The 13471-nt window shown below is 39.2% G+C and overlaps 1 protein-coding gene across 3 annotated transcripts in view; it reads left to right on the top strand.

The window, feature by feature from the left end:
* Window positions 1-13471, top strand: part of slc39a11 (solute carrier family 39, member 11) — a 121043-nt gene that overhangs the window by 105497 nt on the left and 2075 nt on the right. For all 3 annotated transcript variants that reach the window (XM_083557173.1, XM_083557171.1, XM_083557172.1), the window contains exon 8: window positions 7147-7245. In XM_083557173.1, coding sequence (XP_083413299.1) covers window positions 7147-7245 — 99 coding nt within the window. The remainder of the gene's footprint in view (window positions 1-7146; window positions 7246-13471) is intronic.

Below are 13471 nucleotides of genomic sequence, written 5' to 3'. Positions count from 1 at the left end.
TTAATCTCAAGTGTGCCATTTATATTTGGAATATATTACTGTTAACTCTCACTATAAAATCCAAAGTGCTTTCACTCTCACTGAAGCATGCCATCATTAGGCTGAATAATCAACTCAAACCATCAAAGAGAATACCAGATTACAGTTTACCACAAACATCTACAAAGAAAAAGCCCATACAGTTCTGAAATAACAGCATATTAAACATTTTTTTTTTTCAGATTTCCTTTTATGTACATTGTTTAATTTCTTACCCATGTCCTGTATTGTGGTCAGAATGTTGTAAAGAGAATTGATTCATTGAATTGAAAACTACAATTAAAGTATTACAATTACAGGACATTGCAAACGTCTGTGCACCCTACGGTTTATATACCTCTAAATGACCAAATCAGTTTAAAACAACAAAAATACATCTACTATATTTTAAACAAATAATCCTAACAGAAAAATCTTTTAATAAAAAAAGCAACCTAGAAACGAAAGAGCAAAATTACATGACGGTTACAAGGTTGTGCAAAAGACTCCAAAAGAACTCAGCTTAACAGAATGTAAAAAATTATAGCCAAACTTGAGGTGACTGGGCAAGAAAAACTCTCTTTGATGGTATGAGGAAGAAACCTTAAGAGAAACAGACTGAACTGGAGATTCTGTCCTCTTTTGGGCGACACCAAGACATGACCATAAAATAGTTCTTCACTCACTATTAGTTTTTAATACATATACATATACGTACATATTCACAACCAAATAATAACAGGCAATCAAAGCATTCTCAATAGGACTAAATAAATCCAGGTGATGAGGTTTGAGAGGCAGTGTTATTACAGGTGAAATTCTCTCTCTCTTTCTCTCTCTCTCTCTCTCTCTCTCTCTCTCTCTCTCTCTCTCTCTATTTCAGATCTGATGAAACTTGTTTATAAAGTGAGATTATCATCTCTTTTCAGTGTGGGAAGAGGCTGGTGGCTCTCTGTGTAAATGTTATCTCTATTTTGCTATTCAAAGAGCACATTGTGAAGAGCTCTCCCAGCACATAAAGGCACTTTTCTCTCTCTCTCTCTCTCTCTCTCTCTCTCTCTCTCTCTCTCTCTCTCTCTCTCTCTCTCTCTCTCTCTCTCTCCTCTCTCTCTCTCTTTCTCTCTCTCTCTCTCTCTCTTTTGCTCACTTTCTCTCTCTTAATCTACATTCAGAGCTGGTTCTGTTTTTACTCGAGTAGGCTTGATGTGTCTACTTCTATCATGCTTTTTGTTGAATTCAAATTTTTCATCAGGTTAAATGTAATAACCAGCTGTGTGTTGGATTTAAATTTAGAGGTTATGGATTGTTTAATAAGTTTTAATATGTTTCACAGACACAGAAGCGTTAATGTATCATTCTAATATCAGATCATTATTTGACTGAGCATATATTAGAACCTTAATTTGATTTTGGTGGCATGGTGCATAGTGCTGCTGTCTCAGGGTTGCCAGCGTTTGAGTTTCTGTGTGGTGTTTCATGTGTTCTGACTTCTTGTTTCCTCTGAGCTTGTTTTTTTTTTAGCTTGGTAGCTCAATCATCAGGGATCAACTTACAATTAATATATAAAAACTTTTTTTTTATCTCTGTAAAGCTGCTTTGAGACAATGTCTATTGTTAAAATCTCTCTACAAATCAAAATGAAAAAAGAACAAACACTAAAAGTGATCATTTGGATTTGTACAATGTAAAATTTTAAGAACTACAGTATGGCATAATTTAGACACTACCAAGATCAAACCAAAATTACATTTGATTGAGACGAAAGTTGAGCCATGATTCAGATCATAATGTTTGCACAGTCAGGTAACACATTGGGGATAGTATCATGCATGCTTGTTTCTAAGCAGGAGGTCCTGGAAAGCTTGTTGCCATCACAGGCTAAATATGTAAAGCAAAATATGGGCAAATTGTTGAGCAGAACCTCTTAGAGTCAGCCAGACGAGTGCATTTATGTTAAAACACAGGACAATAGATGTTTGGTTTAAAAAAGTCTTCATGTTGGAATGAAGTTATACAAAGTTATACATTTCGAGCGAAATGTGAAGCTACAGATTACATGGACATGCAACACATGTGCTTAACATGCTGTGGTAATTTGTTTAAGAAAGACCGAAATACAGTATGAGTGTGGTGTCAGGTGTCCACAAACTTTTGGAAAGGGAAAGCTCAAGTCTGGATTTGCTAAACAACAGAGGTGGGTAGAGTAGCCAAAAATTGTACTCAAGTAAAAGTACTGTTACTTCAGAATAATATGAATCAAGTAAAAGTAAAAAGTAGACATCCAAATAATTACTTGAGTAAGAGTAAAAAAAAAATACCCAAGTACTGAGTAACTGTTGAGTAACGTCTGATTTATTTTTTAACACAAGACAACAATCAGACAGACAAAAATACAAAATAATCTTTAGGCAAATTATGGCTCATCCAATCAATAAAATAAATTAAAATGAATTAATTACAAAATAGCTTAAATTAAAATAATTCAGGTAAATTCAAGTACTTAATAAATAAAATAAATAAAATAATAAAAAATAAATACCCACAAGTAACACAAATTTCCAAACCTTTATACTTTTTTACCAGGCAGAACTAGAACGAGGCAGCCCATAAATTCTCATAAACTGTGTGTGTGTGTGTGTGTGTGTGTGTGTGTGTGTGTCTCCAGTGACAGAACAACAGAAGAAACACACACACATTTCATACCAGGCATGCTGAACACCTCATAATGTAGCTACTCTCTCGCACTTTTACTAAGGTAAACATGCTTTTAATATGAGGCCAGGGGTGCGGGTTTTCCTCCTCGTTTGTGTCTGCATTGCCGACGGTTGATTCTGACATGTTTGTGTTGATAACTAACCCGTCCCGCTGCTGGGATTGAGTATGGTAACGTGACGAGACTGCACAACTACATTTGATTGGTGAAACACAGTCACGTGGTAGAACCTTAGAGGAAGTTTCTCTCTCTGTCAAAATAAAACATTAAAATTGATGCGTAGAATACCAAAGAGGTAAAAAGAAAAGTAACGAGCTCATTGTAGCCTAATGTAGAGAAGTAAGAGTACAGTTTCTTCTTCACAAATCTACTCAAATAAAAGTGAAAAATTATAGTGATTTAAAACTACTCCTAGAAGTATAATTTTTGTTTTTTAATTTACTCAAGTAAATGTAACGGAGTAAATGTAACTCGTTACTACCCACCTCTGCTAAACAAGGACAGATCAGACTGATAGGGGGGCACATAGCCAGTGGTGTAAAGTATTTAAATAAATCCTCTTTGTTACTGTACTTAAGTATTTTTCTTTCTAGTAACTAGGAGTACTGGGTATTAAAGCTATAAGCAACTTTTACTCTCTACTCAGCTACTTCAACTATGATTCAATAGATGCACTTTTCTCTCCACTATTTGTTAATTGACAATTGCATTTTGCACCTCTGTTGATGTCATTTAAGACTCAACACTCCCGTACTGTACCTGCATTCGCTGCCTGTGAGTAACTTTTTAGCACCGCTGGCCTCATTTTCATGCCAAAAAGAGCTCGATTTATTTCCAAAAAATTGGAGAAGCAGCTTTTGTTAAAGTTAAATAAAAATATCACACATCTTTGAGACTGAGAGCTCAAAATCACAGTCAGCTCAGAAATTGTTATTATTATTTATCTACTGTTATTTATTTTATTAGTCAATTGAATACTAATGCTTCTTCTACTGTGTGACATGATACTGTCATTTGATTGGTGAATTTTAGATCCCTTTTTGAAAAATCGTTTTACTGCTTTTATTTTTTTTACCCATTTGTTCTGACCTACATGATCTTTGTTGTTTTATTCTGGCATGTTGAAGAGGCTGTTGTGTTGTTGGTTTATGCAGTGTTGAGGAGTATGATTTCAGGTTTCAGGTACTCTTCACACTTCTGTTCAGAGCTATAAGTTTGATTTTAGAGTTGGTTCAAAAGCAACAGAAAAAAAATAATCTGCCTCAGAATAATAATCGGGAGAATATTATTTTCAGGAAACACCGTACAGATATATTTTTATAATCGAATTGGCTCAAGGCGTAAATAAGCAGAAATAGCTGCTTTATGTTGAGACACAGACTTTTCTGTCTTGCCCTCTGAGAAACTGGCATTTTTGTATATTTTACATTGTTTTGCCTGTTTGTGCTACTGAATGCGTTTTTATTTTTTTTAATGAACAATGAAAAAGAAAACACATTGAGAAAAAAAGAAAAACAACCTCCTGAAATTATCCTGCAGTTCTGCCCCTGCACATGCTGAAAGCACAACACTACGGTCCACAGTGAGCACAGTGTGGTTTCCACCCTTTTACACTGTACAACACCACTTCGATGAATGTTCACAGACAGTTTGCTGTAAGTTGGATCCACAAGAAATGGGGAAATTGATGGGTGGATACACTAAAATTACCCAGAATGCTACAGATCTGCATTAGTGGGATGATTTCTGCCAGCCCACATTTTTAAGCAATTGGAAAAATAAGCTTGTTTTGAAACAAAAACTGTGATTCATTCCCCTTCCTGAATGAACCCAGGTTGAACTGAAGAAATCGGTCACTGGGTTCACTTCATCCTAGTGAGCGCTCTCGCTCTCTCCCTCCCTCTCTCTCTCTCTCTCTCTCTCTCTCTCTCTCTCTCTCTCTCTCTCTCTCTCTCTCTCTCTCTCTCTCTCTCTCTCTCTCATACACACACACACACACACACACACACACACACGTGCTCTTTCTTTCTCCAACTTATACCAAATAGAAATGAGGATGACTAAAAGATGAGAGCAGGAACAGAATGCAGAGTTTGTTCCTTTTCCAGCTTTTTTTTTTTTTAAATACTTAAAACCTAATACTGTGTTAGGATTTATATATAGTCCCTTTCACCTTACCCACCACTTTAAAGACAGAGTATATATATATATTAGGGGTGACCCCGAATAGTGAGAGCCTGATTTAACTACTCACAGTGGAATCTTTTTACTATTTTGGTTATATGGGAGTATATGGGGTTATTTGGTTATATGGGGTTAATGTCTGATTTCTTCTCCCAATAAGTTAATAAGTGTATTAAGATAAATTAAGTGTATTAATATAAAGTGTATTAAGATAATAAAGTATATTATGATATGCTGTAAATAATAATGTAAAAGAAAGAAGCTTTTAATAAACATATTTAACGTGCATGAATAAATACAAATCCCAAGTGACAAATTGAAATTTTCCTTTTCAGCAGCAGGGATTTCAATATTAAACAATGTGTGGGAGATTCTGTAAAGGTATATTATGTTCTAATTTTATTCCATAATTATTTAATAATTTCGGTACATCAATTTTGCGCTGTACTTAGAGCACACTTTCACAGGCAATTTAGCAGATTTAATTTGATTTGTCCACATGTGAAATGCAAAGCCTGTCTGCAGTGTGGCCTTTGTGCAGTTATTTATTTGTTTTTTAGTTTGCATGTTCTGTTCATTGTAACATTAAAATATTATGTGGAATCTTTTTATGACAACCTGGTATTGTTGTCATCCAGTCTCTCACACACACACACACACACACACACCCACGCACAAAAAATTAATTAGACTTCAGTTGCCTATAGACAAGACTTGACAGCTCTGGTGGATTTGGAAATGGGTTTATGGACACTGTAGATTCTTCTGTTTCTACAGTAATGAACATTGTCCTGTGTTTGTATCAGGACTCTTCAAAATCTACTCACAGCGATCACACATTCAGTTCACTTACTCCTGTTTATTTTTATTTACCAACAACTGTACACTGTAATGATTTAGATTCCTGGTGTCACCCAGATAAATATAACTTCATTTTAAAATGAGGCACTTTGCCAGAGCATGCGGGTTTCTGAATTTGTCATGACACAAATTACTCCAAAATTCTGGGAACATATGTGACCTCTGACAGATCTATCAGTCGAATTTAATTATTTATTCTGAATTCGAATAACTGTAGTAGTTCTGACAATTTTGACCTCTGAATATTAAACACCAAAGAAACTGTTAATTTTCTTACACAAGAACTCGGACGGTCTACTCAAACCTAAATTCAGCATGAGACATTAAATCATTTCACTGCTCACAACATGAACAGCAATCATAATGGCATTTCTGCACTTCAAATGAGTTTTACTTTATATGCATAAGTAAGTAGTCAATAAAATAAATCAATATATTATCTTGCAGAATCTGAAGTACTGTGTATACTGTACAGTTCATTCTTTTAAATTGGTAAATAAACATCACTGTACTTATGCTTATGTACATTATACTGTATATTACTTATTATACCATTTCTTATCACCTACTTCACCTTCTGTACATTTATCACTCTCACCCCTCTACATATGGACCCATAGCATCATTTAACATATTGCTTTTTATTGTAAATAGGCCACTTGGTCACTTCTGGTTAGATGCTAACTACATTTTATTGGATCTGTACATGCACTTTGCACAATGATAATAAAGTTGAATCTAATCAGTCATCAAGCTGGCTAGTTGAACATGGAGTCCTCCATGTTTTTCTTTTTTTTTTTCTTTTTAAGCTTAAATGCAAAAAGGTCATAAATGACATGAAGTTCTTATTTCCCACTTCCAAGGTAAACTAAATGCAGCATTATTCTCACCAGTACCAGTACCAGTTACAGTCTCTGTCTTGTGCTAACCCTGAACTTCATCTGCACTCTGCATCTGTCTCACTCCCAACACCTTCTCTGCACCTCTTCTCTCCTTCCCACAGTCCTCGTCTGCTGTTAGCCTTTCCCTGACTGGCTGTCATTAGCCTTTCTTTTCTCAGGGGCAGGATCTGGATAGCGAGCCAGGAATGGCTTTGAACGTAGGGAATTAAAGAGTGTAGAAATGAGTACGGGGGTCTAAGCAGCCTCTCTTATAACAAGCAACATTTCTTGATCTTTTTCAAGTGCAGGCCAAACAAATAAATCTGTAAAATGAAGTCTAGTACAGGCTCAACCATCCTCATGCTCAAAAGATCTTATAGCCAATGGAGTCTTGAGTCTAGGAATAAAACCAAAAATTTTAATGTGTTCCATTTAAACACGTATTTAATGTGTGCATATTATAACTATAAAATAATTGTCTGTGTACAGAAACCTGGCTATTGGCATAGGCATCCAGAATTTTCCAGAAGGCCTTGCAGTGAGTCTGCCGCTGAGAGCCTCTGGATTGTCCACATGGCGAGCCTTCTGGTGAGTGAACCGTTACATTCTCACGCTGCCTTTTCCTGGAGTTCCTGTGTGTTCTGACATTTTAACACTTTTTTTAATTTGTACAAATTAAGGTCCACAAAATCCCTCAGTTTTAAATAAAAGTTTTTGATCTGAATTTAGATTTATACAAGGAATGAAATTTACTGCTTAATTTATATTACCTAAATAAAAGTAATATATTCACTGAATATGACCTGAAACACAAGTTTGGACTAATTAATTCTCAGTCAAATCTGTAGTAGCAGTGCAAGAAAGTGGCCTGTGGGTGTATACAGTTAATGTGTGCTGGAGGCACCCAGACCACTGATTGAGAAAAGAGCTGTGAATTAGTGTGTTGGGGTGGACTGTAAAACTGAATTGTTAGCTGGTTGCCAGGTACCATGGTCTAAGTTGTTGTCCTAAGATGTAAATATTAATAAATGAAAGCTGCATTTCTGGGCCTTTGGTGTGCAGTATAAATAACACAATCGGTCCTGTTTTACAGAGGGTATGTTTTCGAGTATGGTCATTTTTTTTGACCCAACCTTTTGTCAGTTCTAGATTATAAACAGATGTTTAAATATTCTGCTGTACATTTTTCTGATACAGCCTGGAATTCATCACTCATCTTTATTCAGAGGCAGTAACACAGCTCAGGCTTAATCGATGCACTGTTGTCTTTCTGGTACATGACACTGTGCTATTTTTATCCATTTTTAAATAACTAAATGTTACAGGCTAAACAGTGATCCAGGTTACAAAATAATCATTTTATAATCATCTCTTATGTTTTGGGCATCTGCATTAATTTTCAGAGATCATTTGAGATCTGTTTTACTTGGGGCCTTTTTACTAAAACTCAACCCCAGCAAAACAGAAATACTGGTCATCCCAGGTGATTTATCTCCAGGTCAAGATCTCTGAAAAACACTTCATGCCTCTCTGCTCTCCACCTCAGCCACTGCTCATAACCTTGGGGTAGCAATGGACAATCAAATGTCCTTCTTCCCACCTGTCGCGAATGTGGCTCGTTCCTGTCGATTTCTTCTCTACAGCATCCGAAGGGTTCGACCATTTCTGTCCACACAGGCTGCCCAGGTGCTTGTTCAGTCTCTTGTCATTTCAAGACTCGACTACTGCAGCTCTCTGCTGGCAGGTCTTCCCCTGAACGCTATTCGTCAACTGCAAATGATCCAAAACGCAGCTGCAGGACTTGTGTTCAATCTGCCCAAGTCTGTCCACTGGCTTCCAGTAGCTGCACGTATCAGAATTAAAACACTGATGCTTGCCTACAAGGCCAAAAAAAACGCTGTCTAAGATCCTCCAGCACTGCTCGACTGGTACTACCTTCTCTCAGAATGAGAGGTAAGTACACTTCAACGCTCTTCTCTGTTCTGGCACCGAGGTGGATAAATGAACTTCTCCTAGATGTCCGTACAGCAGAGTCCCTGACTATCTTCAAGAAATGATTGAAAACCTTCCTTTTCCCTAAACACCTAAATTAGCACTTTCCAAGTTTGCTTTGTAGAATTCAAGAGTTATATTTATATTAAGTTTGTAATCTTGTGTACCAGTGTAGATTTATTCGTTGCTAGAGACTCAAAGCACTTTTGTACGTCGCTCTGGATAAGGGCGTCTGCTAAATGCCGCAAATGTAAATGTCTTCTTCTTCTTTCGGCTGCTCCCATTAGGGGTCGCCACAGCCGATCATCCGTCTCCATACCACCCTGTCCTCTATATCTGCCCTTTTTTACACCAACTACCTGCATGTCTTCCCTCACCACATCCATGAACCTCCTCCTTGGCCTTCCTCTTTTCCTCCTACCTGGTGGCTCCATCTTCAGCATTTTTCTACCAATATAATTCATGTCCCTTCTCTGCACATGTCCAAACCATCTCAATCTCGCCTCCCTCACCTTGTCACCAAAACATCCTACATGTGCTGTCCCTCTAATAAACTCATTTCTAATCTTGTCCATCCTCGTCACTCCCAACGAAAACCTCAACATCTTCAGCTCTGCTACCCCCAGCTCCACCTCCTGTCTTTTACTCAATGCCACTGTCTCTAATCCATACAACATCGCAGGTCTCACCACAGTCCTATAAACTTTCCCTTTCATTCTTGCAGATACTCTTCTATCAAAAATCACTCCTGTCACTCTTCTCCACCAACTCCACCCTGCCTGCACTCTTTTCTTTACTTCCCTAACACACTCTCCATTACTTTGCACTGTTGACCCCAGGTACCTGAACTCCTCCACCTTCTTCACCTCTTCACCCTGCAACCGCATCACTCCACTGCCCTCCCTCTCATTCGCACACATGTACTCTGTCTTACTCCTACTGACTTTCATTCCCCTTCTCTCCTGCGCATATCTCCACCTCTCCAGGCTCTTCTCAACCTGCTCTCTACTCTCACCACAAATCACAATATAATCTGCAAACATCATAGTCCAGGGAGACTCCTGTCTGACCTCGTCCGTCAACCTGTCCATCACCACTGCAAACAGGAAAGGGCTCAGGGCCGATCCTTGATGCAGTCCAACCTTCACCCTGAACCAGTCTGTCGTACCTACTGCACACTTTACTGCCGTCACACTGTCCTCATACATGTCCTGCACCACCCTCACATACTTCTCTGACACACCTGACTTCCTCATACAATACCACAACTCCTCTCTCGGCACCCTGTCGTACGCTTTCTCTAAATCCACAAATACACAATGCAGCTCCTTCTGTCCTTCTCTATACTTCTCCATCAACATCCTCAAAGCAAATAAGGCATCTGTGGTGCTCTTCCTCGGCATGAAACCATACTGTTGCTCACAGATGGTCACCTCTTCTCTCAGCCTGGCTTCCACTACTCTTTCCCATAACTTCATGGTGTGACTGATCAACTTAATTCCCCTGTAGTTACTGCAGGTCTGCACATCTCACTTATGCTTAAAGATCGGTACCAGCACACTCCTTCTCCATTCCTCAGGCATCCTCTCCCCTTCCAGAATCCTGTTAAACAATCTGGTTAAAAACTCCACTGCCATCTCTCCTAAACATCTCCACGCTTCTACCGGTATGTCATCTGGTCCAACCGACTTTCCATTCTTCATCCTCTTAATTGCTGCTCTCACTTCCTCCTTACTAATCCTATCTACATCCTGTTTCACCAACTCCACATCCTCCAACCTTCTCTCTCTCTGATTTTCCTCATTCATCAGCTGCTCAAAATACTCCCTCCATCTTCTCAACACACTCTCCTCACTAGTCAACACATTTCCCTCTCCATCCTTTATTGCTCTAACTTGCAGTACATCCTTCCCAGCTCGGTCCCTCTGCTTGGCCAATCGGTATAAATCCTTTTCTCCTTCCTTAGTGTCCAACCTTTTATACAGTTCCTCATATGCCTTTTCCTTGGCTTTCACCACATCCCTTTTTACCTGCTTCCGCATCTCCTTGTACTCCTGCCTACTTTTCTTATCACTCTGTCGATCCCACTTCTGTTTTGCCAACCTCTTTCCCCTAATGCTCTCCTGCACTTCCTCATTCCACCACCACGTCTCCTTGTCTTGCTTTCTATTTCCAGATGTCACACCAAGTACTTTTCTAGCTGCCTCCCTCATCACTCCTGCAGTAGTTGCCCAATCATCCGGCACCTCTTCACCACCACCAAGCCCCTGTCTGACCTCTTCCCCTCACACTACACTCTTCCTCCTTCAGTTTCCACCATCTTATTCTTCTTTCAAACCTTACTTTCCTTCTCTTCTTCTTCGCCTCCAAAACCATCCTACAGACCACCATCCGATGCTGTCTAGCTACACTGTCCCCCGCCAACACCTTACAGTCTCCAATCTCCTTCAGGTTGCATCTCCTACACAGAAGATAATCCACCTGTGTGCACCTTCCTCCACTCTTATACGTCACCCTATGATCCTCCTTCTTCTTAAAATACGTGTTCACCACTGCCATTTCCATCCTTTTAGCAAAATCTACCACCATCTGCCCTTCCACATTCCTCTCCTTAAAACCATACCTACCCATCACCTCCTCATCACCTCTGTTCCCTTCACCTACATGCCCATTAAAGTCTGCCCCAATCACCAATCGTTCTTTCCTAGGTACACCATTTACCACTTCATTTAATTCACTCCAGAATCTTTCTTTCTCCTCCATCTCACAGCCAACTTGTGGAGCATAGGCACTGATGACATTTATCATCATCCCTTCAACTTCCACCTTCACTATCATCACCCTATCAGAAACTCTCTTCACTTCCACTACACTCTTACTGTACGCTTCCTTCAGAATCACCCCTACACCATTTCTCTTCCCATCCACACCATGATAAAACAGTTTAAACCCACCTCCAATGTTCCTGGCCTTACTCCCTTTCCACTTGGTCTCCTGAACACACAACACATCTACCTTTCTCCTCTCCATCATATCAGCTATCTCTCTCCCTTTACCCGTCATAGTACCAACATTTAAAGTACCAACCAGAACCTCTACTCTCCTACACTGCTCCTTTTCCTGCCGTCTCTGTAGATGCTCTCCTCCTCTCCTTCTCCTCCTTCGGCCAACAGTAGCCCAATTTTCACCGGTACCCTGTCGGCTAACGATACCTGTGGCGGTCGTTGTTAACCCGGGCCTCGACCGATCTGGTATGAAATTCTCATTTGTGATCCGCATATTTGATTTGGCACATGTTTTACGCTGGATGCCCTTCCTAACGCAACCCTCCCCATTTACCCAGGCTTGGGACCGGCACTAAGAGTACACTGGCTTGTGCCCCCCTAATGGCTGGGTTCCGCAAATGTAAATGTAAAGCCTATAAAACCACAGTGTAATGTAAAATTGTATGTGTTGCAGGCTGAATGAGACATTCATGAGAGTCTGATTTGAGAAGCTGTTTGTGCACAAATCCACATAAATGTGTTATGCGGATAACACATAAAGTTGTTCATTCCACAGGCAAGTTCTTCTGTCTGATGGCCAAATCTGAGAGGCTTAGGAGGATCTTCTTCCTACAAGCTATCAGACTTCTTAGTGCGAGCATGCCCATCAAACTTCTCCCATAAGCCTCTTATGCTCAGTTCTGCTTTACAATCATACTCAAGTTCATTCTGCGTTTGCACACATCTTACATTGTCACTGTTACTGTTTTTAGTTTGTTGTTGTCAACAGGCACCAACAACAGGCACCAAATTATAATTTTTTATTGCCACCTAAAAATGAACTTTAAAAAATTTTAAAACACTTCATCCTGTTGTCTTTTTTGCCATCTTTTTACAGCATGGCCAGCGATCTGAAGTTCACTTAAAGTAGGAACCATTATTTTTCGTCCGAAGTTCACATGCATGAGACACTGCAAACGATAACGCAGTTTTCTGTGGAGCGCTCTGTTTAAAAAAGTCGGATATTTTTTGTTTCAACATGATTTTTCTGATGCGGAAAGGTGAATTTTGCTTTAACTGATCGGTTATTTTGGCACTTTAACTCAAGCATAGGCAGCACATGCATCTCTGTTTATTACATCAACAAATTATGTGACAGGCCAATACCAACAGAACACGGCCATAAAACATTCAGATCATTCAGATTTTACGGTCATAGCGTTTAGGAGCTAAATGTGAAAATGCTCTACCGCCTTTAGTGGACTTTGCTATTCTAGGAACTACTAGAAGCCCAGAGTTTTGAGATCTCAGGGAGCGTGACGGACTGTAGCGTGTTAAAAGCCTGGAGAGATACATGGGAGCCAAACCATTCAGTGCTTTATAAGTGAGTAGCAGTAGTTTGTAGTCGAATAGAAACTTAACAGGAAGCCAATGTAGGGACGATAAGATTGGGGTTATATGATCGTATTTTCTTGACCTAGTAAGAACTCTTGCTGCTGCATTCTGAACTAGCTGAAGCTTGTTTATTAATGATGCAGGACATCCACCTAGTAATGCATTACAATAGTCTATTCTGGAGGTCATGAATGCATGGATGAGCTTCTCTGCATCAGATATAGATAACATATTTCTTAGCTTAGAAATATTTCTAAGGTGAAAGAAGGCTGTTTTTGTAACTTGGTTGATATGATTTTTAAAAGATAAGTTGCTGTCTAAAATAACTCCTAGGTCTTTTACTGTTGAACTAGTGGTTACAGAACATCCGTCTAAATGCAGTTTGATATGCTGGAGCTTCTGTATACTAGTTTTTGGGCCGATGAGCAAAATCTCCGTCTTAT

This window comes from Silurus aristotelis (genome assembly GCF_946808225.1).
Source record: "Silurus aristotelis genome assembly, chromosome: 12".
Lineage (NCBI taxonomy): Eukaryota > Metazoa > Chordata > Actinopteri > Siluriformes > Siluridae > Silurus > Silurus aristotelis.
This window is presented reverse-complemented; position numbering and strand designations above follow the sequence as displayed.